The sequence below is a fragment of the Ovis canadensis genome, chromosome 11 (genome assembly GCF_042477335.2).
Source record: "Ovis canadensis isolate MfBH-ARS-UI-01 breed Bighorn chromosome 11, ARS-UI_OviCan_v2, whole genome shotgun sequence".
Lineage (NCBI taxonomy): Eukaryota > Metazoa > Chordata > Mammalia > Artiodactyla > Bovidae > Ovis > Ovis canadensis.
In genome coordinates this window covers 34,615,884-34,642,045 of record NC_091255.1, presented here as the reverse complement: position 1 = coordinate 34,642,045, position 26,162 = coordinate 34,615,884, and the positions used below count along the sequence as shown (strand labels likewise).

At 45.1% G+C, this 26,162-nt stretch overlaps 4 protein-coding genes across 11 annotated transcripts in view; 1 reads left to right on the top strand and 3 right to left on the bottom strand.

The window, feature by feature from the left end:
* Nucleotides 1-2,392: 2,392 nt before the first annotated feature.
* Nucleotides 2,393-11,548, bottom strand: DERL2 (derlin 2). Of its 2 annotated transcripts, none has more exons than XM_069603189.1 (7): nucleotides 10,810-11,548; nucleotides 9,882-9,947; nucleotides 7,922-7,995; nucleotides 6,747-6,840; nucleotides 5,606-5,801; nucleotides 5,221-5,311; nucleotides 2,393-2,912 (listed from the first exon to the last, which is right to left on the bottom strand). In XM_069603189.1, the coding sequence occupies exons 1-7, from the start codon at nucleotides 10,957-10,959 to the stop codon at nucleotides 2,807-2,809; spliced, it is 777 nt and encodes a 258-aa protein (XP_069459290.1). In that variant the 5' UTR covers nucleotides 10,960-11,548; the 3' UTR covers nucleotides 2,393-2,806. The 2 variants fall into 2 exon arrangements, with proteins under 2 accessions (XP_069459290.1, XP_069459291.1); XM_069603190.1 differs by having other exon boundaries at nucleotides 9,882-9,944.
* MIS12 (MIS12 kinetochore complex component) lies at nucleotides 11,270-15,684 on the top strand. Of its 2 annotated transcripts, none has more exons than XM_069603192.1 (2): nucleotides 11,270-11,426; nucleotides 14,379-15,684. In XM_069603192.1, the coding sequence occupies exon 2, from the start codon at nucleotides 14,429-14,431 to the stop codon at nucleotides 15,047-15,049; it is 621 nt and encodes a 206-aa protein (XP_069459293.1). In that variant the 5' UTR covers nucleotides 11,270-11,426; nucleotides 14,379-14,428; the 3' UTR covers nucleotides 15,050-15,684. The 2 variants fall into 2 exon arrangements, with proteins under 2 accessions (XP_069459293.1, XP_069459292.1); XM_069603191.1 differs by lacking the exon at nucleotides 11,270-11,426 and adding an exon at nucleotides 12,181-12,250.
* A 1,735-nt stretch (nucleotides 15,685-17,419) lies between these two features.
* LOC138447391 (uncharacterized) lies at nucleotides 17,420-22,724 on the bottom strand. The gene is made up of 2 exons (XM_069603193.1): nucleotides 18,035-22,724; nucleotides 17,420-17,958 (listed from the first exon to the last, which is right to left on the bottom strand). The coding sequence occupies exon 1, from the start codon at nucleotides 18,988-18,990 to the stop codon at nucleotides 18,625-18,627; it is 366 nt and encodes a 121-aa protein (XP_069459294.1). The 5' UTR covers nucleotides 18,991-22,724; the 3' UTR covers nucleotides 17,420-17,958; nucleotides 18,035-18,624.
* A 2,003-nt stretch (nucleotides 22,725-24,727) lies between these two features.
* Nucleotides 24,728-26,162, bottom strand: part of NLRP1 (NLR family pyrin domain containing 1) — a 32,343-nt gene continuing 30,908 nt past the window's right edge. For all 6 annotated transcript variants that reach the window (XM_069603182.1, XM_069603183.1, XM_069603184.1 and 3 more), the window contains one exon: nucleotides 24,728-25,936. In XM_069603182.1, coding sequence (XP_069459283.1) covers nucleotides 25,620-25,936 — 317 coding nt within the window. In that variant the 3' untranslated portion in view covers nucleotides 24,728-25,619. The remainder of the gene's footprint in view (nucleotides 25,937-26,162) is intronic.

The following is a 26,162-nucleotide window of genomic DNA, read 5'->3' as shown; positions in this document are numbered from 1 at the left end:
ACTTTGACATAGTCACAAGCAAATAGGTACAAGCTTGCATACACATACATTAATCCCTCTATAATTAAAAATGCCAGATAATAGTTTGCTGATCAATAAAGTATTTATTCAGCACCCATGTGCCAAGCATTGTGCCCGGCACTGTGGTAGATACAAAAATGTAAGAATTGGTCCCTGCTCTTAAGGAGCTTACATTCTCAGGAAGGAGACAAGACTAATATACACGTACCAGCTAAGAACAATATAAGACAGTTTGGTCTAAGAGTATGTTGTACAGCCTTGAAGGGTCATTAAGAATTCAGAGAAGACAGACAATGAAATGGGCCCTACAGTCAAGGTTTGCAGAGGAGCCAGGAATTGGGCCAGGCCTTGAAGGACGGGAGAGAATGAAACTGAGGTCCCTGTTAGCTAGAAGCAGGAGTTGAGGTTCAGAGGAAGACAAGAAGTATGCATTTGCTATGCGGGCTTACTAAAGTTACTGCGGATTTCCGAGCAGAGAAGTGACTTGATTATACAAAGTGCAACAAATTTTATGCAAACTTGTAAAACAGTAAGTAGTTTAGGGGTAGACAGACTACAGAACACTGACAAAAATGGCAATATCATGACTAGCAACATGGATGGCACTTACCTGTTAAAGGAAAACGGTCACAACATAAAATGCAGGCTACCAAGGACAGATGACAATTCTAGGAGGTCCTTTACCCAACAGTAACACAGTTTCCTAACTTTCAAAGGCCCCAGAGACAGAGTGAGGGTTTCGTTGCCAAGATCTAGGACTCGGGTGCTCTCTGCTTAGAGACTAAACAAGAGGTATGAAAGATAGTAGGACACACAAGAGGGACACACAAGGGAAAGAACAAGTGGAAGGGAGAAATGAAGAGAAATCCACAGTGGAACAAACACAGCAAAATGTATGAAGTGTATCTCCTATGGAGATGCAATTTGTATGTCCATGTTTTTTTTAATGAACGTATACTGTATTTCTACAACAAAAAAGCTATGCCTTAGATGCACCTTTCAGTATTACTGGTGGAATCCAGGAATCCTTTAAATTCTATGTAGGTCAGGTAAATTAGTCACGCAATTCCATGTAACGAATCTCACTTTTTGGTTGACTTAAGAAAAAGACGTGTGTTCTGAAAGAACCTAACTCCAAAGTTAACTGAAGGAGAACAAATTTAACTAGAGAAATAGATTTCTAGCTCCAAAACAAAAACCCAACCTTCTAATTAAATTCAAGCTTTCTTCAACAGACAAAACTTAAGATTCCCATAAGGACTATATATTCTAAGATTGGCATTTAAAGATTTTTTTTAAAGTCACTTAGAAAAAAAAGCAGTCCCATTAATCCACATCCCATAAAACTGCAACAACCATATTCAGTTACTGACTAGCAGCATGTACTTATATGAGGTTCCACTACTGACATGTATTTGATTGAAAGGTATGAAAAATACTTCTCACTTCACAAATGATTAAGATGTTTATTATGTTTAATCTAAACCTCATGTCCATCTTTCCAAGAAAACTCTCATACTCTAGAAAACAACCACTTAACCAAGCTGGAACTATGGGGGAAATGTTTCCAGACCTACATGATGTTTATTAAAACAATTTGAATTAATCTTTTCTGGGGTATTCATTCTATCCGAGTTCTCTGACTTACACACACAGTCTGATAACAAACTTGTTGAGCCCCCAGGAAGTGAACATCTGGGGTAAGTACTTACTGAACCACTGCTGACTTCTGTGAACCTGTCCTGTTTCTACCTGGTTAGGAAGGTAAACCAGGTACTTGGCTCTGAAGGCTTCTTGGCTTTTCATTAAGCAAGTGATAAATATTCACAAGCCAAAGACCCAGGAGCTATGTATCCTTGTATTCACTTCTCTGGCTCCAGAATCAACATTCGAACTCATTTCCAACTTTAAATGTTGTTTTCCAAAATGGTGGCTGTGACTTGCCTTTCCCTGGATATTTCCAAATGGAGTAATAGAGTAAATAAATGATGGCACATTAGCATCAAGCCTAACTGACTCTCCCACAGCAGAATTGCAGGATCTAGAACACCTAGATCCATCCTATCTTTCCGCCTCCACCCCTTGCCCCACACTGTCTGATACCTTGAAGTATTATAAAACACAAACGGAGAACAAACTATCCGGGCAACAGAAACAAATCTTCTTCCCACTGGAGTTGGCACTCTGGGTTAGTAAGAGGTGTGCACAACCTCGGCATCTCAGCCATGTATTTCCAACCTTGAAATGAAATCCAGTCGAAGGCCATGAAGACACAGGGAGAGGGGGCATGGAGACTGCTCTGAGCGCAGACCTGTGCAGGAGAGCTGGGAGACAGAGTGATGATTTAAAAGATCACACACAAAAGCTTTAATTCAGTGAGAGAGATGGAATTCAGTTTTATTTTGTCCTCTCTGAAACTTCCATTTACACCACGGCCTCGTCTATCAAAGAGGAGGAGGAAGAGGAGAAAAACACTCTGCCCGTCACCACAGAACTCAAGTATCAGGTACTCGTTCCTAAGAGGCGACGGGGTATTTGTTGCTCCAGTTTTTTTGGCTCCGAGAGAGCAGACATTCAGTACCAGTGTAGTGAGGAACCACTGGTGAACTGCTGGAAATGTCTTCTGGGTGAAATCAGTGTGCCATTTCATAAAGTGCTTCTGGAGTTAAAATTCTTGTTGAGCTGTCAAAAGTGTCCACACTTTTGCAACACAGAGGATAAAAGAATCCCAATGGGTGTGTCACTGAGTCCTTCCTAGCTGGGTCCTGTTCTTGGCACTGCTGCTTTAGCCGCCTAGGCGCTGGCCCTCACCCCAGGCAAAGCCTCCTGGCCGCTCTTCAGGTAGTGGATTATAATTTGGATCTTCATCTGGTGTATCAAAAATAGCCTTCCTAAAAGACAGGCAACAGATATAATTTGTCCCAGGGTCATCTTAGGTCCTAAATTCTACTCCGAGATCAAAAAGATCCCATAGCGTGTCCACCAATGGATAAGCACTTTGTCTGCCTACCAATGAAACAGTTCTCCTATTTTGAAGGTATTCATAATTACTGCACATTTCCATTAACTTTTATCTCCTTTACTAATTTTTACTACAAAAGCAATATATGGAATCGTAGAGAAAACAGGAAACATATGGGCAAGACATCCTCAATCCCCAGAGATAATTATGTTGGTGTTTTCAATATTCTTCCAAAATGTTCACATATGAAATTTTACAAGTTAGATCGCACATGTTAAGAAGTACTTCAGAGCCAGTGGGACAATATAAGCATCAAAGTAAACAACAATGTTAAGGAATTATAAGCCATGAATAAAATAAGAAACCATGGATTCTTACAGATATAAATGAACTCAAATTTTATAAGAAAAAGGATGTTTTCCATAGTCTCAAAGTACCTCTTCACAAAATATTTAATGACAAAGGAGAAAAAAAAGTAACTTTGCCGTGGAGAAGCCCTGCAGATACCTTAATCAAGTAATCAAAATTAGCATCACTCTGGCAAATTTAACAAACTGCAACCCTGTGCCAGCAGGCTGCAATTAGAATGCAGTATCACTTCTCTGATGTTCCTGCAAAGGACGAAAAACCTGAACCTCCATGTGAGGGAAAATCAGACAAACCCAAATTGAGAGATGTTCTTTAAAAATGGGCTTACAATTTTCAAAAATGTGAATGTCATGAGGGTCAAAGCAAAACTGAGAAGCTGTTCCAAACTGAAGGAGACCAAACAGACATGACAACGAAGCTCAACACCTGAATCTGAGCTGCATTCTTGTGCTACAGAAAAATCCGGACCACTTCCCTAAGTGGAATTGGGTCCGAGGATTAATGTTTCTTTCCAGACTTTGACTATGTAGAAGGAAATACATATTAAAGGGGATCATGGGGCAGCAGGTTAACAATTCACTTTCAAACACTTAAGGGAAAAAAGTCCTTTGTACTGTCTTGCAAGTTTCTGCAAGTCTGAAACTGTTTTGAAATTTTAGGGAAAAAAAAAGGAAAACAATGAGATACCATTTTACAGCTACCAATTTAGCAAAAGGTAAATACAACTTCTCCCACATTTTATGAAAATGTGGGGAAATGGACACATGGTGCTGGTGGAAATGTAAACCTGAGTATCCATTCCAGACGGCAGTCTGGTGATAAACCAAACAGCTATCCTACTTGTAGGAATTTATCCTTTGAAAACAATCATGGAAGTGCGCAGAGGATGTGCCGCGGCATGGGCTACATGGATGTGTAGCTCAAGGATGTTCACCACTCCAATCATGGAGGGAAGAACAGGAAGGATGTCAGCGTCCATTGATGAGGGATTCGTAAACCGTGTTCCATTCATACTGGGGGTATCATGCAGCTGTTTTAATTTTTGTCAGAAATTTATGATGGAAAAATGATTATATGATACATTAGAAAGCTATGAGATAGCATTTTTTAAAAAGTTTACAGACAGTAAAAGACTGATGAATGCATATCAAAAAGTGCATCAAATCCCACCACTGTTGTATCTACGTGGTGGGGTTATGGAGGATTTTACTTTCTTCTTTCAGTTATTCTACAACCAACGTTTTATGAGAACTCACATTTTATTCCTTAAGTGAACTCTTCATAATGCAGTACACCCCAAGGACACAAAATTCTGGCATAGAAGGAGGTGCTATGAATCAAAGTTCTACCCTCAGGACACCGAGGTATGGAAAAAGGAGAAGGGGTTGTTTAAAATCACACAGCTGGCTGGCAGAACAAACGGTCTATGTCTGGTTTCTAGCCAAGAGCTGTTTCTACTCTACTCTACTTCACTGCTTCCCTCTACCACCTGTTTGGAAGACCAGACATTCCACCTTTAGAAACCCTTCTTCAGCCAGCTTTTTGCCACCTTGCTACTTCACATTTCTAAACTAAGACAGCAGGCTACGTGGAACCAGCAGGCTCCTCCCGGGGCCAGGAGGTGCTGGTGGTCATTTGGGACAACAATCACCACGTTACCCTCAGGACACCCTGAGCCTCTGGCCACAACTCTGGCTCTTCCCACCCAATCTGAATGCTCCCCAATGGCAGCCGGATTGCTCAATCTGTAAATATTTACTGGCCTGAACTATGTGTGCTTGGAGCTTTGGGAGCCCCAAGAAAACAAGATCCGGGACCCTGTCCTGGTTTATCTGCAAGAAATACATAACCTGGTGTTAAATACTCACAAAATAGATGGTGTTTTCAAAATTCTTATTCCGCCAGGTTGATTGGGAAATACATCTTCCAAGAAAAAATATATGTGTCCAACTGCAATACCTAGAGTCAACCAGAAATAAAGGATGAGGGAGAGGATTAGAATTTTGATTGCAGGTGTCTGTACCAATGGAACAACTTTCTACTTAGGAAGAAATGTCAATATACTGGGATTCCCTGGCAGCTCAGCTGGTAATATATTTATGAAAAAGTTGAAAATGAACATTATAGTCCTTGAGCATATAACTATCAAACAATCCTACAATAACTATATATGAAGGCCAGACAGAATATGACAAGTATGACAAAATAAGTTCGTAAGTAAAATAATAGAAAAAGTACTGCCAAGAATCTTACCCAAGAGGTCCACAATGATTGAGTTCCCCAACAACAAGGAAAAGCCCATGAGCACCCAGGGTAGAAAGGGGGCCTGGAAATTCAGAAGGCCGAAGAAGTTCATGCGGACATACGGGTTCCTTCGGCTCCACACGTAGACAAGCATTATTGTAAAGGCCTGGCCTAAGAAAACTAAGCTCACAAACAAACCAAAAAGCTAGTGGTTGACATTAAGGAAAATAGCAACATAAGTGTTAACAGGGAAGACTGGGCAAGAGAACTACAGATTGTATTCTAACACAAGTTTGAATTAGGAAAGGCAAGCAGTTGTTACATGTCTGGGGCGAGGTTGGGGGGTGGGGAAGAGGGGAAAGCCTGAAAATAATTACCCAGAGTGATCAGGCAAAAACCTGCTTAGGTACCTGGATTGTTGCTACTTCAAATTAATATTCTGCTTTCATGAAGTTCGTGCTTCTTTGGAATATATGTTAATACTTTGGTCAGTCATTACATGAAAGCTCATTCACCATGAGGACTCTTAGAAGTGAAATAAAGGCAGCTGGGGCAAAACCATCTTGTCAGACAGGGCTCCATTTAAGTTTGTGACAACTATTATTATTGACAATTATTTTAAAAAACCCCTACAACTATCAGTTTTGATGGTGACCAAATAAATGTCCTACCAACTTAGTTTAAAACTGAAGAATACCTGGGGAGTCCCTGGCAGTCTAGTGGTTTTGACTCCATGCTTTCACTGACGAGGGCCTGGGTTCATTCCCTGGTCAGGGACCTGGGATTCCACTAGCACCGTGGCACAGCCAGAAAAAAAGAAAAGTGAAGTACACCACCAACCAGAATACATCTAAGATTTCTAATAGTAACCCAACTGGGTTAAAGTTTCTCAGACTTGCTCACAGTGGAAAAACACCCTGTGCAACCTCTAGGCTTAGACAAGCTGTTACATAAAGCGGGCTGTAAAATAAACAGGAGCCTGAAGCTAAAATGGAGGGGGAGGGGGGTGGCGCGGGCACAGAGAGTTGACACTTTTATATATTCACTCCCAGTCTCTAGCCTCTAGTGCACTTCGGGAGACAGATGAAAAGCTTTAGGAGAGGGAGTTCTTTAGTCTTTTCCTGTATTTGTTCTATTTGTCGAAGGATACGGTCATTAAGAATCCACCAAAAAGGAACATAAATACAAAGTCTGCTGTCCGACCTCGGAAAGAGCCTTCTTCTAGCATTCGACAGTAACGATATCTTAAGTTCCAAGTTAAGAAAATGTTAAGTACACAAAAATGAAGAAAGTGAAATTGAATGTATCACCTAAGTACACTTGGACTCCCGTTATTTGTGAGAAGTCAAGACTTTGTTTCTGTAAGAGTGTTCATGAGTGGTATTATTGTTACTTCTCTTTTTCCAGGCATTCTAGGCAATGGCTCTGTGTTTTACAAAAACCGTTCCTGATTGGGGAACGAAGCCAGACGCCACATAAAAATGTCAAATCTGTACTGTCTTCCCATGTTCAGCCACACCACAATCTACACCATCCTTGCTTTTTCACAACCTAACTTGGTGGAAATCCCCATCAAGAAGCTTCATGTGATAATCTGCTTTTTTAAGGCCAGGTAGTTAAGCATTTCTATACTTCAGTCAACAAGGAGGCATTTCAATGAAAAAATTTAATTATTAGAAACTTACCAGAATGATGTATCATAGAGAAGACACAGGAATCCATCCCAGGGCAGGAAGCCTATTACCCCTACAAGGCTCCTTGGCTACTGCAAATAAGCTGAACTGCAAATTCCCCCCTTCATCCAGGGGGTTGGGGTGCAGGAGAAATGCCCTGCCTGGTGGCCCCAATTACCATCTGACTACAGCAAAACCCTTCCTCTTTTTCAACAAACTGGAACATGGTGAGCCTGGCAGACAAAACACTGTCTTTCCAGCCGGCAGAACCAGCAACTGAGATCCAAGTAGATCTCAAGTTCTCCATCCCCCATGAACCCACTTCCAGGTTGGGCTTTATCACTTGGGACCCCTTGGTGTTACTTTGTAAGAACACCTCAATTAAATCACTCTGGTTTCCCTTAATCAGATCTGTAAGTGGCACATGGACAGAAATGTAAACATTTTATAATATCTCCCATTTGAATAAACAGTGACCTACAAACACCCTCAAAACATTACTAACTGACCAACTATTCTATCACTGAGCCAATAGCCAGAAGTTACAGCTGAGATGGTAGCAAAAACAGCAGAGTTAATAGTTTCAAACTTAATACTGTATTTCCTAAGTAAAACTAAAGTTTCTATGCTAACCCCACTTAGTAAAGGATACAGAAAAATCATGTTAAATAAAAAATTGAATCCAACTGGCCCAAAAAACAAGAAATTGGTGATTAGCCTCCATATCTGTTAAAAAAAAAAAATCAAGAGAAAGACAGATTAAGTAAAACATACCAGGAAACATTTTCATATTAAGACAAGAGATAGCCTATGACTACAATGGTTGAAAGGCCACAAATAGGTGATTCTATTTTCTAAACTCAAAAGTGAGACACACAATCTGACACTGAATTTTTGTGCGGCTTCAGTGAGAGTCTGAAAGATATCACTTGCCCCTGGAAAGTTCTAAGCCTGACAGGACAGAAAACTTGCAATTGTGATTGTATTAAAAAAAACAACACAAAAATCCATACCATATGGTCAGGCAAATGATGGGAAAAGTGTGATGGCAAGACTAAGTTAATCTGCAGACTAGGAAACAGAGCTTTAATATATGTAGTATCACAATCTAATGAACAATCTCAAGATACCAAAGGAAATTACAGGATCTAACAGCAATTGTTTCTATATTAGCCATCAGAAACATCCAGAATAAAGAGTAATTCTAAAGCAAATACTCGAGTACTAGCCTGAACAGATAGCCAACTCACTACAAATAAAGATCTAATACTGTAATAATTAGTTTAACTGGTAGATATGCACTTATTTTCAAACCCTGATATACTCTTCCCCACCCAAATCATCCACGCCTGCAATAAGAACAACTACTCACAATGATAGAACATTTAACTTTTTAAAGTGTTTTAAAATATTATTATCTCATGTGATTTTAATTATCCTGTGAGATGAGGAGGCTGGCCAATACCATCCCCATTTCACACATGATGTAACTAAGAGACTTGGATGATTTTTAAATGGCCTGCCTAATATCACACAGCTTGCAAAGGGAGGCTCTGAACTCAAACCTAGAACTCCTAATTTCACACATGGTGTGAAGAGTTTAACCTCAGGCAAAATCAAGCCTTGTTTGTTTGGATCGAGCTAAAGCTCCCAGTGAAGGCCTTGTGAGTGCAGAAGGAAGAAGGCAGTGATAAGGGTTCACGGGACTCCTTTACGATCATTAAATTCTTAAGAATTGCTGACTATTAAAGTTGAAACAACTCAGAATTGTTTACTGCATACTAATTGCATCCAGGATTGTAGAGTCCTCAACCTTGTGAGACAGGCATATAAACAAGTGCAAGTATGAGATGAGAGATATAAAAAAAAGTATTTACAGATACTCTAGGGACACAAAGGAGGATGAATCCGAGAAGGCTACACAAAAACTGCATACTGAAAGACAAGCTGGAGCTCAACGGGTACAAAGTGAATGAAACACCTCTGTGACAGAGGAACAGCAGGTGTAGAAACAGACTTTTGATCCTAGAACAAAAAAACGCATCCCTCTTTAGCATTCTAATTACTGGAAAGGACCGTCTCTCACTGTAATCTAATAAACTGGCGTTTTCTTAGATGTCAGTCTTTGAGAGGATGATGTGATCCCTGGGAGATGGGTTAGAGCACTTATTGAGTTTCTGAACTGGATCACAGGGATAACACCAAGGTGGTGACTGTGCCACATGGTGCTGGATGGACTACATATGGACATCCTCTCTGACTCTCCCTGGACAACTAGCGGATCCAGTCTCCTCTCAATCTATACTACTAAATCTGAACCAGTGATTCCTAAATATAGGAACTGGACGCATCAAATCAAAACCATACAGGCAACTTTATAACATAGCCTTAGTGATTCTGATTTGGTATATGCTGAGGATCTTGAGAATCTCTTTAAAAGTTCCAGGCTGCAGAATCATTGCTTTGTACTCCCCCACTGCCCCCCAACACTTATAATCAAATATTCCCACTGAGTTATTTGAGATAGTATATAGCAGGATTAGCTACTTAAAAGTAAGAAAAACAAGTTTAAAAACTGCAACATTAAATGGCAGTTGTGATGGGCCACTTACTTGAAAGTGTTTAAAGATTAATTCAGGATTGAAGTACAACTGAAAAGGTGTGATCAGTTCCAACTGCTGAAATAGAAAAACAACTTCTTCAAGCAAGTCAATCAAGAAACAAAATATCATCATTTACTACAAAAGACTGGCAGTTCTCGCAATTTCCCACTCTCAGTGACTTAGACTGAATTATTTAAGGTTTACTTCTTAAGCTGGAGGAAGGTTGGTAAAGAGTTCTCTAGAACTGGCACAATTCTTTGCGTTCCCCAATACCTAACACAAAATAAAAGTCTGTTGTTTCAATAGCTGAGGCTGATGTGAAGGTATGGCAGGCAGGTGGTAATGTCTTAAATTCAGGGCAAGTAAGACCAGCTGCTAGGATTATGCCCAATACATGGGCATCACCTAAAACAACTGTGTGAAGCAACACAATTCACTCGAACCAAGACTCAACACCCTGCCACTGTGAGGGCTGAGTACTTCCAGCCAACCTCTGTAAGTCTCTTTATTTCAAGACTTTTCCCGCTCAACAACTTCCATCTTTCTATCTTCAACGTCTACGTTTCTCCACTAAGCGGACCTTCCTCCCAGTAGTCACAAAGGATCATTTTGTGGCTCTGAGAACACCATCAGAGTTCTCAGACACGTTTCCTGGGTGGGCGGCTCCCGCAGCCCTGACTTGGTACAGGTCCTGCCTTTATGTCTCAGAAACTGACCCGCAGTCCTGATCCTCCACCCCTTATGGAACAGCACCTCTTTTTCTGGATCACTGGATAGTACTTACGGGGCGATACTGAACCCCAGAGTGAGCCCTGTACGCCTCCACCCACCCTTGAGACCAACCACTCTGAGCTTCCCCAAGGCCCAAACCCCAGTTTCCCGAGGACCCGGGCATATCCAGTACAACTCATGAGAAGCTGGCGCTGCAGCTGCTCACCACAGCGGCGGTGGTGAGGACGCAGGCGGTGGTATAGGCACGGCTGACCGGTGGGATCTGCAGGTACTCCAGCCGGAGGCTCTGGTACGCCATCTTCCCCACCGCCGCCGGCCCCCCCCCCACCCCCCACTTCCCCTTCCGCCAGTCCATCCCAGCGGCGGGGCGGGATCAGGGCGGAACCAGAGCGGGGCCCTCCCCGTTACGCTGCTATCCAATCAGCGCTGATCAACCGTCCAGCCACCAACCGCTAGAGCCCGAAGAAAAGCACATCCGCCAATCACGAGTTGCGTTTCCGCGGCGGCCCAGCCTAACTTCTCCACCCACCAACGTCTTGGGGAAGGGAGTGAATACCGATTCCTTCTGCCAATCCCCGCCGGCCACAGCTAGCTTTCCCGCCCGGCTCCTTTCCGTCACCAATCTAGGTGGCCCGCTCCCCAGACAGTCGGCCAATTAGGAGAGCGGTGGCATCCTGCCCTTGCTGTCGTTCGCTAAAGCAGAGAGCGGTCAGAATCTGGGGGAGTCAACCGCGCCGCCTATCTCTGGCAGCCTGCGGTGGTTTAAAGGAGGTGGCGGGAAGCTGGTGTTTGGTCGAATTCATCACTCTTATAGTCGCTTGGGTAAGTATCCACGGGGCTGCATTTTCTCTGAAGAAAAGCGGGAACAGGTGGCACTCGGTGGGGCGCCATCCCGGGCGCTAGAGCGGCCTGATGGAGCAGCGTCTCCAGCGGGCCGCAAACCTCCACCCTGAAGGTCCCGGCATGCAGCGGGGGCGCGGGGCCTGTCGGGAGCCACTTCTCAAGCCGGAAGTAGTTCCTGCCCGGAGGTTTCTGGAGCTTCGGCTCCTCAACTCGCTGAGGTGACCTGTGTACTTCCCGCGTATCACCTGCAATATCGGTTGAAGCCTTACTCATCCTGCCCTCAGGAAATCTAAGGCTTGCAGAGAAGATAGGCTTGTGATAATAGTAACCTAAAGCAGGACTTGGGGTCGCAAAGAGTAGGTCACGACTGAGCGACTTGAACTGAACTGAAAGCAGAACTTGATCAGTTCCCGAAGAGAGGCCCTGTTGGTTTAACGTGGATTTTTTAGTTTGGAGGCTTGTTTAGGATTGGGTAGAGCTCATGAAAAGCAGTCCAGTATTGGTAGAAACTGCTGAAGCAAGAATTTCAGAGAATCTTGCTGTAACAAATTGTTGGCGAGATTCCCTGGAATAGGAAATGGCAACACACTCCAGTATTCTTGCCTGGAAAATTCCATGGACAGAGGCTCCTGGCGGCCTGCAGTCTATGGGATCTAGAGAGTCAGACACGGGGAGAGCACGCATGCCACGCATCCCATTAAAGAGTTCATCAGTCTTTGGCTGGGGGTTTCATAATGAACAACCATTTGGACAATAAAAATAATATTCTGGTCAAGAATAGTAGAGTCATGCTAATGGAAACAGTAAGTTGTTGGGTGGGGCAAGGAGGCTCTTTGGTAGTTTCAGTCCTCAGTGTTCAACCTGTGTGTGTGTATGTGTATGGGTGGGGCAGGGAGGAGGGGGGCAGGGGGTTAGATGTTTTTGGTTTTCAAGAAACAACGCTGTAAAACCATTTCACCAGATTGGCAAAAATTAGAAGCGTTAATTACTTCACATGCTTATGTAAGGCATCTGGTTCCATCACTTCATGGGAAATAGATGGGGAGCAGTGGAAACAGTGTCAGACTTTATTTTGGGGGGGCTCCAAAATCACCGCAGATGGTGATTGCAGCCATGAAATTAAGAGACACTTACTCCTTGGAAGGAAAGTTATGACCAACCTAGAGAGCATATTCAAAAGCAGAGACATTACTTTGCCAACAAAGGTCTGTCTAGTCAAGGCTATGGTTTTTCCTGTGGTCATGTATGGATGTGAGAGTTGGACTGTGAAGAAAGCTGAGCACCGAAGAATTGATGCTTTTGAACTGTGGTGTTGAAGACTGTTGAGAGTCCCTTGGACTGCAAGGAGATCCAACCAGTTCATCTGAAGGAGACCAGTCTTGGGTGTTCATTGGAAGGACTGATGCTGAGGCTGAAACTCCAATACTTTGGCCACCTCATGCGAAGAACTGACTCATTGGAAAAGACTCTGATGCTGGGAGGGATTGGGGACAGGAGGAGAAGGGGACAGCCGAGGATGAGATGGCTGGATGGCAGCACCGACTCGATTCACATGAGTTTGGGTGAACTCCAGGAGTTGGTGATGGACAGGGAGGCCTGGTGTGCTGTGATTCATGGGGTCGCAAAGAGTCAGACATGACTGAGTGACTGAACTGAACTAAACTGAAGGTACTTAAAAAGGAGGACAGTGGTTAGTAAAGGTCAGATGATGAAGGTCCTTGTAAGCCATATGAAAAAGTTTAAAAAATGATCCTGAAGGCATAGGGAAATGTTGAGGAAGTTAAAATCCTGTTAATCCACAGAATCCTCTCCACAAGACAAAGAAGAGAAAGCAGTTCTGTTACTGAATAAGCATATCCAGATTATAATGCATTAGAGATAATCTGTAAATGACATTACAGAGATATAAATTCTACCCTATTCTGCTAAGCTATTACAACCATTCTATTTTTAGTCATTACATAAATTATCAAGATTAACAGCACAGTCTTATAAAAAGATTTGACAGAACCACTTGCTTCAGATTCTTTAATAAGGTTCATCCTAAATTTACCTGGTAATTGAGGTAGCCATTTGTTTTAGCTAATTTGTCTGCAGGAATAATGAAACTTCTTTTATTTCTATGACAAGTATCTGGTTACAGCCCCAAAAAGGACCCTAGGTTAAACACCCACAGTGACAGGGAGATAGGAATGCTATTTTCTTAGATGTTTACATTTGAAAGGAATGACTCCCAGACCCTTAAGAAAATGCCAGGGTTGTAAAGCTTACTGGAGGCTTCCTCACCTTCTAGTGGTATTTTTTCAGATGGCAAGATTGGAAGGACAGGGAGTTGAGGACATTGGCAAAGGAGTGGTTGACGTGATAGATCGTGGAGCCTAAAGTGCAGCGGGGAAGTGAAGTGGGAGAGACTAAAAAGAGAGGCTCAGAGGGCTGAAAGTCTTGAAGATTAAGATATAATATGAATGTAGGAATGAGTGTTGGAAGACTAGCATATGAGGTTGTGGTCAAACAGTAGGAGAGTTGGGGAGAGAAGTTACAAATGTCAATACCCAGGTCGCTAAAAGAGTGGAGATGAAGGTCTGAAAAAGTGGAGATGAAGAACTGAGTTTCTAGGGCATTGGTTAGGTCATCCATATAAATCTGAACGTTTACATGGGGTGATAACAGAATTCAGAAGGCTGAGCCACGGGCCAGAATCCTCAGTAATTGAGAGGTGAGGGAAATGGACAAAGAGGAGGAAGAAAGGAGGTGATAGGCTGATGAGAGTCTCAGAGAGGCAGGATTTGTATCCTGTTGTGGATGTGTGAGGCTGGAAGTAGCATCAAGTATCAAGGAACATAAACTTTATAGTTTTTGTTTGCTGTTTGTTTTGCTGTCTATAATTTGTTACTTTTTTTTAAATGAAAAATTTTCTTACTACATTCGCAGGTTGTTCACAATCAAAATTAACAAAGCAAAAAACAAAACCAAACACCAAGATGTCTGTTGATCCAATGACCTATGAGGCCCAGTTCTTTGGCTTCACACCGCAGACTTGCATGCTTAGGATCTACATTGCCTTTCAAGACTACCTGTTTGAGGTGATGCAGGCTGTTGAACAGGTTATTCTAAAGAAGCTGGATGGCATCCCAGACTGTGCGATTAGCCCAGTCCAGATTCGCAAGTGCACAGAAAAGTTTCTTTGCTTCATGAAAGGACGTTTTGATAACCTTTTTGGCAAAATGGAGCAGCTCTTCTTACAGTTGATTTTGCGGATTCCCCCAAACGTCTTACTTCCAGAAGATAAATCTCAGGAGACACATTCTTACAGTGAGGAAGAATTCCACTTTCTCCAAAAAGAAATTGAACAGTTACAGAAGAAGTATAAGACTGAATTGTGCACTAAGCAGGCCCTTCTTGCAGAATTAGAAGAGCAAAAAATTGTTCAGGCCAAACTCAAACAGACATTGTCTTTGTTTGATGAACTTGAAAACGTTGGCAGAGACCATGGGGCTAGTGATTTTAGGGAGGGCTTGGTGTTCCTGATCCAGAACTCCAGAAAACTCCAGAATATCAGAGAGAATGTGGAAAAAGAAAGCAAACGATTGAAAATATCTTGATTTCTCAATAGGAAAAGGAGTTTCTCAGAAGGTGGACTGGTACGGGATTTATATTGATATTCTTAATCCTAGCGAACTGCATATTTCACGCTTTCTTATATTCCACATCCTCCTGTTTTAGTCCACTCTCCTGAAGCATCTGTGTTTTATGTTGAACTAATCTTTGAAGCATCTGTGCTTAGAGGTCTGTAATGGGTGGGAAGGGATTCTTGGTTCATTAAGAACTCATTTGGGGACATGACTGAAGAAGTAAAGCTTTCCCTGGCCATTCAAAGATATTTGTAAAAGTTGTACCTTGGTCATGAGTCCTTTGTAACCTTGACCTTTTTGACTTACTCTTTGGATGAAACGAAGTGACACAAAGGTTAAGTGGGTGTCTTCTTTATTAACCAGCCACCACATTGTGGGACAGCCAACACAGACTGCTTGTTCTTGCTCAGTAAGTTTTCTTCTTACATGAGGAAGTTAATAACTAGCTGAAAGAAGCAAGTAGCAGAAAAAACAACCATGACCTTTAGAAAGAAGAAAGAAGTTTGTTTCTAAGATAAATCCTTGATGATGTTAAAGAGTTTAATGTCTTAGAGCCCAGCAATGGAAGACATTGGACAAAAAAGGAAGCATCTTACTGGCATAGATGGCAAAGCCTGGAACATACTGAATTGCAAAGATTATATTAACTGACTATTAGGTATATATAGGTATATATTAGGTATATATACCTTTTTTTTTTTTTTTTTTTGGTCATACTTCAGTTAGTTTTGGAATCTGCCTTGAACCTAATATTTAATTAACTTATTTATTCACACTCATAGAAACTCTGAGTGATAAATTTTAGCTGTATTTTGTGCTTATATTTGATGGAACCTAATATTTCCTTTTGTAACTAATCCATGTAAAATGTTAGATCACCCATGGAAAGGGGAGAAATGGCAATAGCTGCTCCTAAGGTATTACTTGGCTTCCATGTCTTCCTAAAGAACAGAATTTGAAGTTTCTCCTTTATATAGAAGTGTAACTTAGGGTATTCATATTTGAAATTAAATATTCATCACTATAAGAAGCCTATGTTTACCTGGAATACAATCCTGTACATTAAATATGTATATTTTAAAAGCTTTGATTTATGATATTCTGCTGTATTTAATGTCATGGTGTGTGTCTCAGTATGACTTTTTAGCCGACTGAGCCTTTAAAGTCATCATCATTATCACATTTGGAGCTTATTGGAAATCTCCTAGGACTTCCCTGGTCCACTGGGTAAGACTCCAAGCATCCACGGGAAGGGGTGCAGTTTCAGTCCCTGGTCAGGGGACTAAGATCCCACATCCCCTGTAGTGTGGCCAAAAAAAATAAGGGATGGGGTTGTGTAAATGGGAAACAATGGGACCACATGTTTAGAACACTAGGCCATGTACTGGGATTCAGTGCTTAGTATCAAAGGACAGTAAAGATCCAGTATCCAAGATTGTAAACTGGAAAAAAAAGAATGGTACATATTGTACCTTGGAGACTTAATTTTGGAGAACAGTCCCTTTTATTGGGGGTAAATTATTGTAGTAAACTGGCTGCACAGTGCAGGCTGATGTTGGGAAATGGTAGGTGTTACACTTTCGGTAGTGAAATAAAGGGTGCAGCTATCAAGGCAGGTAGTGATATGGAATTCTGGGAAAATAGAACTGGGAAATGACAAGATCCTGCTGTCAGCAAACATTGAGCTTATAAAGGTACAAGCTGGTAAATTGGGGCAAATTCTAGAGCTCAGTGGGGGGACTGTCAGGGGGCTTCCCTTGTGGCTTAGCTGGTAAAGAATCCTCCTGCAATGAGAGAAACCTGGGTTTGATCCCTGGGTTGGGAAGATCCCCTGGGGAAGGGAAAGGCTACCCACTCCATTATTCTGGCCTGGGGAATTCAGTCCTTGGAATTGCAAAGAGTTGGGCAAGACTGAACAATTTTCTTTTTACAGCTATTTAGCGAAGAAGGCAATGGCAACCCACTCCAGTACTCTTGCCTGGAGGATCCCATGGATGGAGGAGCCTGGTGGGCTGCAGTCCATGGGGTCGCTAAGAGTTGGACACGACTGAGCGACTTCACTTTCACTTTTCACTTTCATGCATTGGAGAAGGAAATGGCAACCCACTCCACTGTTCTTGCCTGGAGAATCTCAGGGACGGTGTCTGCCGTCTATGGGGTTGCACAGAGTCAGACGCGACTGAAGTGACTTAGCAGCAGCAGTGGAGAGAGACTCTGTATCTTGGAATGCTGGGTAATGGGATGAAATTGGTTTTGGAGGGACAGTAGGGACACGAAGGTTATGGGGTGAAATTTGAAGCGGAATAGGAAGTTTGGTGGGTGAATAAAGGACAGAAAGAGGAGACTGAAAAAGAATTTATTCATCAGAGGTACCACAATTGCAGACATTTCCAAGTAAAGTATACGCTGTAGTAGAGAGCTATATTTTGACATTAAACATTCATGAGAAAACAGAGACGGCATGTGGGTAAATAAGACAGCATGTGGGTAAACAACCTGTCACGGTGGGTTTTGGTATTAGGCCTTTTGGGTATGAGATGACAAACCCCTAGAGGTTGGGTGATTTCCTAGCGCGAGTTCTCATCAATTAGAAATCTCACTCCCTTTTGCGAGGCTCTGGAAGGGCTCCGGGCCAGGATAAGCAACCCCCACCCCCGCAATTCCTAAAGACGCAACGGCAATCCTCTCTTGGACCCCTAGCCAGGGCCCCAGCCTCATTCTGCGCGGCGCCGCGTGCAAGCTATGGGCTCGCGCGTCCCTGGAGGTCTGCAGCCGTTGGTCCCAAGCGTCCAGGACACGACGAGACCATGACTTCCGGGCAGAACAGCTCCTTCGGCTTTGTTTCCGCTCGGTCCCGACATCGATAGCGTCATCAAAGCCTAAGGCAGGGAAAACGCAGTACCGGTGAGCTCAAGTCTCGGGAGGTGGTGCGCTACCCCGACAAACGCCACTCACTGGGTGCTGCACGCTCAGGTCCGCCAGGTTCCACGCGCCGGGTTCTGTCTGCGCCAGTTCGGCGTGGGGTGGGGGGCACAGCTGGCTCCTGGGAGGGGGGGTCAGGCGATGCATCACAGGGCTCCGGCCCAGCCCAGGCCAGGGCGCCGACCCTCCCCTCTGGGCCCTCTCCGGAAGGCTGCGGGCTTGGGTCGGCTCATCCCTTAAAAAACAGAAGGTTGGACTCGCTGTACACGCCCCAGACACATAAACGACAGGCTCCCTCTGCGTGCCCCCACCTCACACAGCGGTAGGGTCCAGAGACATTATCTTCATTATATATGGGGATCCATCTCACTGCGAAGATTCTAAACGTTGGAGTCTGACTGTGTCCCCGTCCCCTCATCTCCAGGTGCTTATTAGCGACAGCTGCTTTGGATGTTTCTATCGATGGACAGTTAGACAAAGGTGGTGACAAGCAGAGAAGAAAAGACAAGCGTCAAAAGCTAGACGAAGGGCGTGCGGGGCGTCTCCAGGCACAAAATGCTGAGCACTTCCTTTCCCTTCCCTCCCGCTTCAGCCCTGCGCGCATCCCGTCCCGCCCGTGCCAATCAGGCAAGCTGTAAATGGATATAGGTGAAGATGCAGGAGGTGATGGAGAAGGCGATGGCCGCGTAGATAAAGATGGAGAGGTGCGGAAAATGGTCGAGATAGCAGCCTTCGTCCAATGGAGGGGCCTCTTCCTGGGGCTGGGGGCGCGTCGCGCCCTTAGGGGGCTGCCCGGGGCGGGCCCCCTGCGCCTTCCCGCCAGTGCGCCGACCCGCCTTCCTGCCCCCGGCCCACGCCGACTTGGGCCCACGGACAGCGGGGGGCTCTTCCGGAGGAGCCTTGTCAAACAGGCCTTCGGAGTCAGAGTCGGGGTCCGGGCGAAGCTGCTCGGGGTTCCAGGGTTTGCGCTGATAGAGTTGGTCAGCCATTGGCGAGGAATGCGGGGAGACGGGTATGTGGGTTCTGAGTGGTCCGGTCCTGGCAAGGTCTAGGCGCAGTGGGCGGCGACGGCGGGGCTGCGGCTGTATTTCAACCACCCGGGTGGGGGCGGAGCCGGGGGCCTCTGCAGAGTCTGCGCCACGTCTGTCTCAGTCGTGGAACCTCTTGTTTCTGGCTTGCGCTTCAGCTCCCAGACTGTTGCAGAGGTTGGCTGTCCGGGTTCAACCTCCAGGATGCTCCAGGGCTGGTGCCTCGGGAGTCTCTGTGTAACCTGTCTTGTTTCCATGGCAAAATGACCCGGGGGCGGGGGGTGAGGGGTGATGCAGGAAGCCGGTGGGGGTGCGAGCTGCTAACTGGGACCCAGGAGGGAGAAAAGGGGACTTGGGGCCGAAGAGGCTGAAATGCAGGATCCCAGTTCAATGCGGAGCTCCCTGGGGGTTTATTTCCCCTTTCAAAAGAAATATTATGTGATCTTTTAAAATTAAAACGTTTAATACATAAAGAAATTAATACATAATCTTTGTAGAAAACGCAAAAGTTCGAAAACACTATTGCAAAAAGAGTAACAAAACAAAGTCTCCCTCAGTCTCAAGCCCAGAGGTAGTACAGTCAGCAGTGGTGGTGCTTCTTCTGGCATGTCTGTTGCACCCACCTTTCCAAAGCTGGTTGGTGTTCCCTTGCAGAATTGGGGAAAGCAGCCACTAGGAGTTACTTGAGTCCTAGTGGTTGGGAGGGGTACATGGCAGGCCCTGCCAGTTGCTGAAGACCCTACTCTGCCGTTAGGAACTCATTCCCTATTGCAACTGAAAGGCCCAGGGGAACCAGAACTAGCATGCTGAAACAATGTCATCAGGGTGCTATCTCTCTCATCTCACAGAGCTTTCAGGGATTTCTTGTGGGGCCAGAGTCTACCACATAGTGCATAGTGGTAGGTACTCAGATAAAATTTGTTGAATGAATGAATCGCAGTGAATGAATGGTGGTTGGCAGCAGCAGGATCGCAGTCTCACAGTTTAGCAAGTCTAGCTGAAAGAGCACCTAGTTGCCTAGAGGTGGAGTATATGGAACCGTTGTTGGGGATGTAAAATGGTGCAGCAACTTTGGAAAACAGTCTGGTAAACTGCATGAAAAATTCAACCATTCACTTACCATACAACCCAGGAATTAATTCTACCTCAAGGTTTCTATCCAACAGAAATGAAAACATATGTCTGTGTAGAGACTATATGAATGTCCATAGCAGTGTTATTGGTAATAGCCCCAAACTGGGAACAATCCAAATGTCAATCAAATGGTGAATAGATAAACAAAATGTTGACTATCTATGCAATCAGATAATATTCAGCAATAAAAAGGAGTGAACTACTGAAACATGCTACAATGTGGATGAACCTCAAAAACATTATAATAAGTGAAAAAAACCAGATGAACATGGACACAGATTGTATGATACATTTAAATGAAATGTCCAGAAAACAAAAATGAGATATCACTGCACACCTGTCAGAATGGCTATGTTGGTCAGGATGTAGAAAAAAGGGAATTCTAGTAGCAGTTTAGCAAGACAGAAAGTCATGAGGATATTCATGTGCTTTGATACAATCATCTCACCCCTTCATATTGATTTCAAGTCAACAGTCTAAAGGGTAAAGAAAAGCTTTTGGCAGAAAGATTCATACTGTTTACCATGGCAAAGAAACTGGAGCAAACTCAATGTTGGAACAAGAGGAGAATACTTAATTAAATGATAGTGTGGATACTGAAGCCATAAAATTGAAAGACATTTGCTCCTTGGAAGAAAAGCTATGACAAACCTAGACAGCGTATTAAAAAGCAGAGACATCATTTTGCTGACAAAGGTCCGTATAGTCAAAGCTATGGTTTTTCCAGTAACCACGTACGGATGTGAGAGTTGGACCATAAAGAAGGCTGAGTGTGGAAAAATTGATGCTGTTGATTGTGATGCTGGAGAAGACTCTTGAGAGTCCCTTGGACAACAAGGAGATCAAACCAGTCAATCCTAAAGGAAATCAACCCTGAATATTCATTGGAAGGACTGAGGATAAAGCTCCATTACTTTGGCCACCTGATGCAAAGAGTCTACTCATTAGAAAAGACCTGATGCTGGGAAAGATTGAGGGCAGCAAGAGAAGGAGACAATAGAGGATGAGATGGTTGGATGGTACCATTGACACAATGGACATGAGTTGGAGCAAACTCCAGGAGACAGTGCAGGACAGGGAAGCCTGGCATGCTGCAGTCCATGGGGTTGCAAAGAGTTGGACATGAATTAATAACTGAACAACAACAGTCCACTGCATGGTGTCACACAGAGGCATCAGAGAGATTATTCTCAAAACTCTCAAGTAGCTTGAGGGGTGCTTGTCATGCTCTAAATCAAAGTCAGAAAAACAAGATTTAAAACCACATGTGCTAGGATGACAAGATGAAAATGTATTCCTGCAGAGAAAGGTTAGAACAGGAAGAGTAAAGATGTTCATTTTTAAATTGTTTGGATGGTGAGATCATAGGGCAATTTCTAATTTTTCCAGACTTTGTTTACCATTGTTATACTATTTTTTTGTGCAACAAAAGCAATTAATAGATGAGAAAATCTAAAAATGGGTCCAATTGCCACTTGTCAGATTAACAATATCCTGCAATGTTCTGATTGGTGCCCATGCAGACTAAGGACAGTACCCAAGTGTCTGGATGGCCCCACATTGCCTAGCAACCACATGCTCAACAGTGGTTGCTAAGAAACCAGGGACAGAGACAGGACTCTTGACTAATACCCAGTGTCCATCGCGCTGCAAGCCTCTTCCCCTTGTTACTGAAAGCTTGGCCTCTCTGTACACCAGTGCCAAATCAAATCTCAGAGACTGAGTTTTGGGTGATGTAGAAAAGGATAGCTTTATTGCTTTGCCAGGCAAATGAGGACACATCAGCATTGCCTCGAAATACTATGTGTCCCGACCTGGGAGGATTTCATAAGACAGTCACAAACCGTTTGTGTGTGTGTGTGTGTGTGTGTGTGTGAAGAGGGGTTTCGTAAGACAGTCACAAACCATGTGTGTGTGTGTGTGTGTGTGTGTGTTCTTAAAGAAAAAGATTATTCATGACAATTGTTCAAATAGTAAGGCAGAATTTATTGAGAACTACTGTGATAGATGGACTTCCCAGGTGGCTCGGTGGTAAAGAATCTGCCTGCCAAGCAGGAGACGCGGGTTTGATCCCTGGCTCGGGGAGATCCCCTGGAGAAGGAAATGGCAATCCGCTCCAATATTCTTGCCTGGAAAATCCCATGGACAGAGGAGCCTGGCTGGCTGCAGTCCATGAGGCTGCAAAAGTGTTGAAGTCGACTTAGTGACTAAACAACAACTACATTGTGATAGGTATAGGAACTTCTGTGATAGCATTTGGTGGCAGAGGGGAGAGATTGGGCTCAACTCTGAATACAAGGAAAAGTTGGGGGTTTATAGCCAAGGACAGAGTGGGCTGGCTGGGAGATGGGGCAGTGGTAGTGGTGCTGGTGGTGTGTTTGTCAGTGGAAAACTACTGGGAGAGTTGGGTAATTCTTTGCCAACAGGACTGTTGCTGAAGGCAGGCCAGAGTGATCAGATATCATGTGGAGGATGAGGAGTTTAATCAGGTATCAAGGGTGAGCGATTCTGGATAAACTAAATTAGTAGGGTTCTAACTAAACCTGAACAATGCAAAAAAAAAAAAACCGACACAGAAGTCCAAGAGTAAAGGCCCAGCTGGGAAGAAGATTCAGAAGAGCCTGAGTAAAGTTCGGTCCAGGAAAGATTTTGTCAGTGGGTACATAAACATATATATGATTACAGAGATAGGGCTTCCCAGGTGGCTCAGTGGTAAAGAACCCTCCTGCCAAATCAGGAGACGCAGGATGTGTGGGTTCATTCCCTGGGTTGGGAAGATCCCCTGGAGTAGGAAATGACATCCTACTCCAGTATTCTTGCCTGGGAAATCCCGTGGACAGAGGAGCTGGGTGGGCTACAGCCCATGGGGTTACAAAAGGGTCGGACACAACTCCTCGACTAAACGACAAACATCAGAGATAGGAAAAAGGTGCGAAAGGAGATACCTAAGGCTGTTATCAGAATTCTCCATTTCTAGGGCACAAAGCGGTAGCAGTACTACCAACAGCAAGGATGTCTGTGGGCAAAGGTCTGACTCAAATGTCACCTCCTCAGGAAAATCCTTCATGAATGTCGCTTCCTCAGGAAAGTCCTTTCCCCCTGAGCATTCTAGAGTTGTATGCTGTTCCCTCACCCCCGACTATCACCCTCTCCAATTTTTGTTTTCGTAGAAGTACTTGAGTATGTGAAATTCTCTTCTAAATGAGTTTATGTATCTCATTTTTGGCTGTGCTGGGTCTTCCTTGCCATTCTCAGGGTTTCTCTAGTTACAGCAAGCAGGGGCTACTCCATAGGTGCAGTGTGCTGGCTTCTCTTGTTGCGGGGCACAGGTTCTAGGCATAGGGGCTTCAGTAGCTGTGGCTTGCAGGCTTAGTTGCTCTGAGGCATGTGGAATCTTCCGCAAACAATGACTGAACCCGGATCCCCTGTATTAGCAGGCAGACTCTTATCCACTCTATCACCAGGGAAGTCCAAAACGGATTTATGATTTCTGTGACTATTTCCTTACCACTGGAATATAAACTGCTCACCTAGAACATCCTCAGGCACAATGAAGGTAAGATTTGTTGACTGACTGACAGTTGTTCACTGAATCAGTAGCTGTGGACTCACCTTACGCATCAGTCCATGCCATCCTCAACCGTTTCAGGTAAGTATCGTTATCCCCCTTTAACAGACCCAACAACTGAAGTTCACAGCGATTTAGACTTTTCCAGGACCACATCTAGTGGGTGAAGCCAGGATTTGGTTCCCAGCTCACTGGCTTTCCCTCAGTACCCCAACTATTGGTGATTAGGATTCGGATCCAAAGTAGTCAAGCATCTTTCCCCCAGTTCCAGACCTGCCTTTGTTTTGGGCCATTCTCCTCCCCCAAGACCCGGCCCTCTTTTCAGTTGGCTGCCATGAAGATGGCTCCCCATTTGCGCATAGATTACTGGGCCTCCGGAATGAGAGATGCAATGCACTGGAAGGGAGGGAAGTGAGTAGGGGAGCCCCGCGGGAGAGGGCAGAGCAGGCAGACCCTTCCTCACACACCCTCACCCCTGACCTCTGCCTCCTCTCCCTGCGGTCCCGCGAGCGGGTCTTGGCCCGGAGCACACCCCGTGGTGGCGCTGCACCTGGGCTTTTCCCACACTTAGTCTGCAGAGGTCTCCGGTCGCCACCCTCCTAGCTAGGGAGAAAACTCAGCTGGATGCGCCCCCAGGAGGCTTCTTGCCAGAGGCCTGAGCTCCTCCAAGAGCTTGTGGGAAGACTGGGCGGCCTGGGCACCTTTGCGTATCCTGGGGCCACCCTATCCCCAGCTGTGGTCTCTGCTTCCTCTCGATCATTCTGGAACTCATGCACACTTCAGCTCTTCCAGGCCTTGGGGCCAGTTGGGAGCGGAAAGGCCGGGCGGGTGTGAGTGAAAATAGAGGGCTTGTGTTTTGGAGTGTTTGATACTCTGTCATCTCGTGGTTTGGGGGAACAGCGTGTATAGTTTGCGCACCCGCCTGTCTGACCTTTGTTATCTGTTCTCCCTGTAGAAACGAACAACCCATGACTGACAGCTGACATCAACCAGAAGTTTTGGTTTGCACCGCGACATTTCCCCTGACTTTATTTGGGAGTTGTTGCCAAGTCAGTTTCTGCGCTCAAATATTTTGTGATTTGGGGAGACATCTCTGCATTATCCCATGAGTTTGCTGGTCTGTGTGGAACAGGATGTTCTGGGAGTGGGACCGCAGCCCTCCAGCCACTGTCTTTGAGGAGGGGTTGCCTTGGAGCCTTGGGGGTAAACCTCCCTCTTCATAGCCCCTTTGATGGGTGGGCCTGGGGTTGTGGGTTTGGGGGAGCCTGGAAAGTAGAGACACCCTCAGTCACACCTTCTGCATGGAGGAGCCTCTGCGTCCCTTTCTTTTCTTGGCCTGTCTACAGGTTGGTGGGTGGGCTCAAGCTCTCCTGGGAATGAACCCTAGGAGGGCCCTGAGGGGAGCGTGGGTGCCCCAACCCTGGCTGGACAAGTGAAAAACCAACCTCTTTTTGTTCCTGTTCACAAGCCACTCAAAACCCCCAAGGTGTCCATTTCCATTGCCTATCTCCAGCCAGATGCCCCCAGGCCCACGTTCTCTCTGCTCCTCTCTGCATCTGGCGAGCACAGGGAGGACTCTGGGTTTGGCGGCTGTGGCCAGCGGACCAGGCTCTTGGGCTAGGCTGCTACAAGGTCTGCAGAAGTCCTGCCAGCTCCAGATGGACATTCTCTGAGATGCTGTCGCTTCACCTGGACAGCTGGTCCATGAAAGCCAAGGGAGGCCGTCTGGGTTCCTGTGTGGCTTTCATGGGCAGGGCAAGGTAATGCCCAGCGAAGGCATCATGAAGTTTTCTTTAGGCCTAGAAGGCAACTCGGATGGTAACTTGTTTCCCGATGAACAACAGACCCAGGTGCTCTTAGGTAGAGCCGGGACTCACAGCCCAGCTTGTCAGGAGCCCGACCTGGTCTCTTCATTGCCCCACTTCTCCCAGAGTTCCATGATTAGGTGAGGATGGGTCTCCTTCAGGGCTTGGTAGAGGCGATCTTTGCAGGCCCAGTCCCAGGATCGGCTGAAACCAAACAGCTTCCGCATCTGGCCTGGTGCAGTGGCCTCCGCCCGCACCCCCTCATACTGTTCTTCGCTCAGCACCAGTCCATGCAGCTTGTCCAGGACAGGTTCCACGGACGTCACTCGAGCCACCAGCTGCTCCCGATATCGGTCCACAAAGTGCCTCAATCTCAGGGCAGCTGGGGAGTCAGGTGAGGCTGGAAACAAACAAAGAAAGGCTCGTACCACTGCCCCTTCCTCTGACCCTCCATCTCCACTTCTCTTCGCTCAGCTCGTCTGCATCCCTGGCTTCCCTCTGCCCTGTAAAGGCATTTGACCACCAGAAAGCCACTTTTGCCCACCCTCACATCAGCACCTGTCCATTCTGCTTGAGCTTGGGGTGGGGTTCTTGGTGGAGGCATTTGAAGGTGGTTTGGTGGGAGG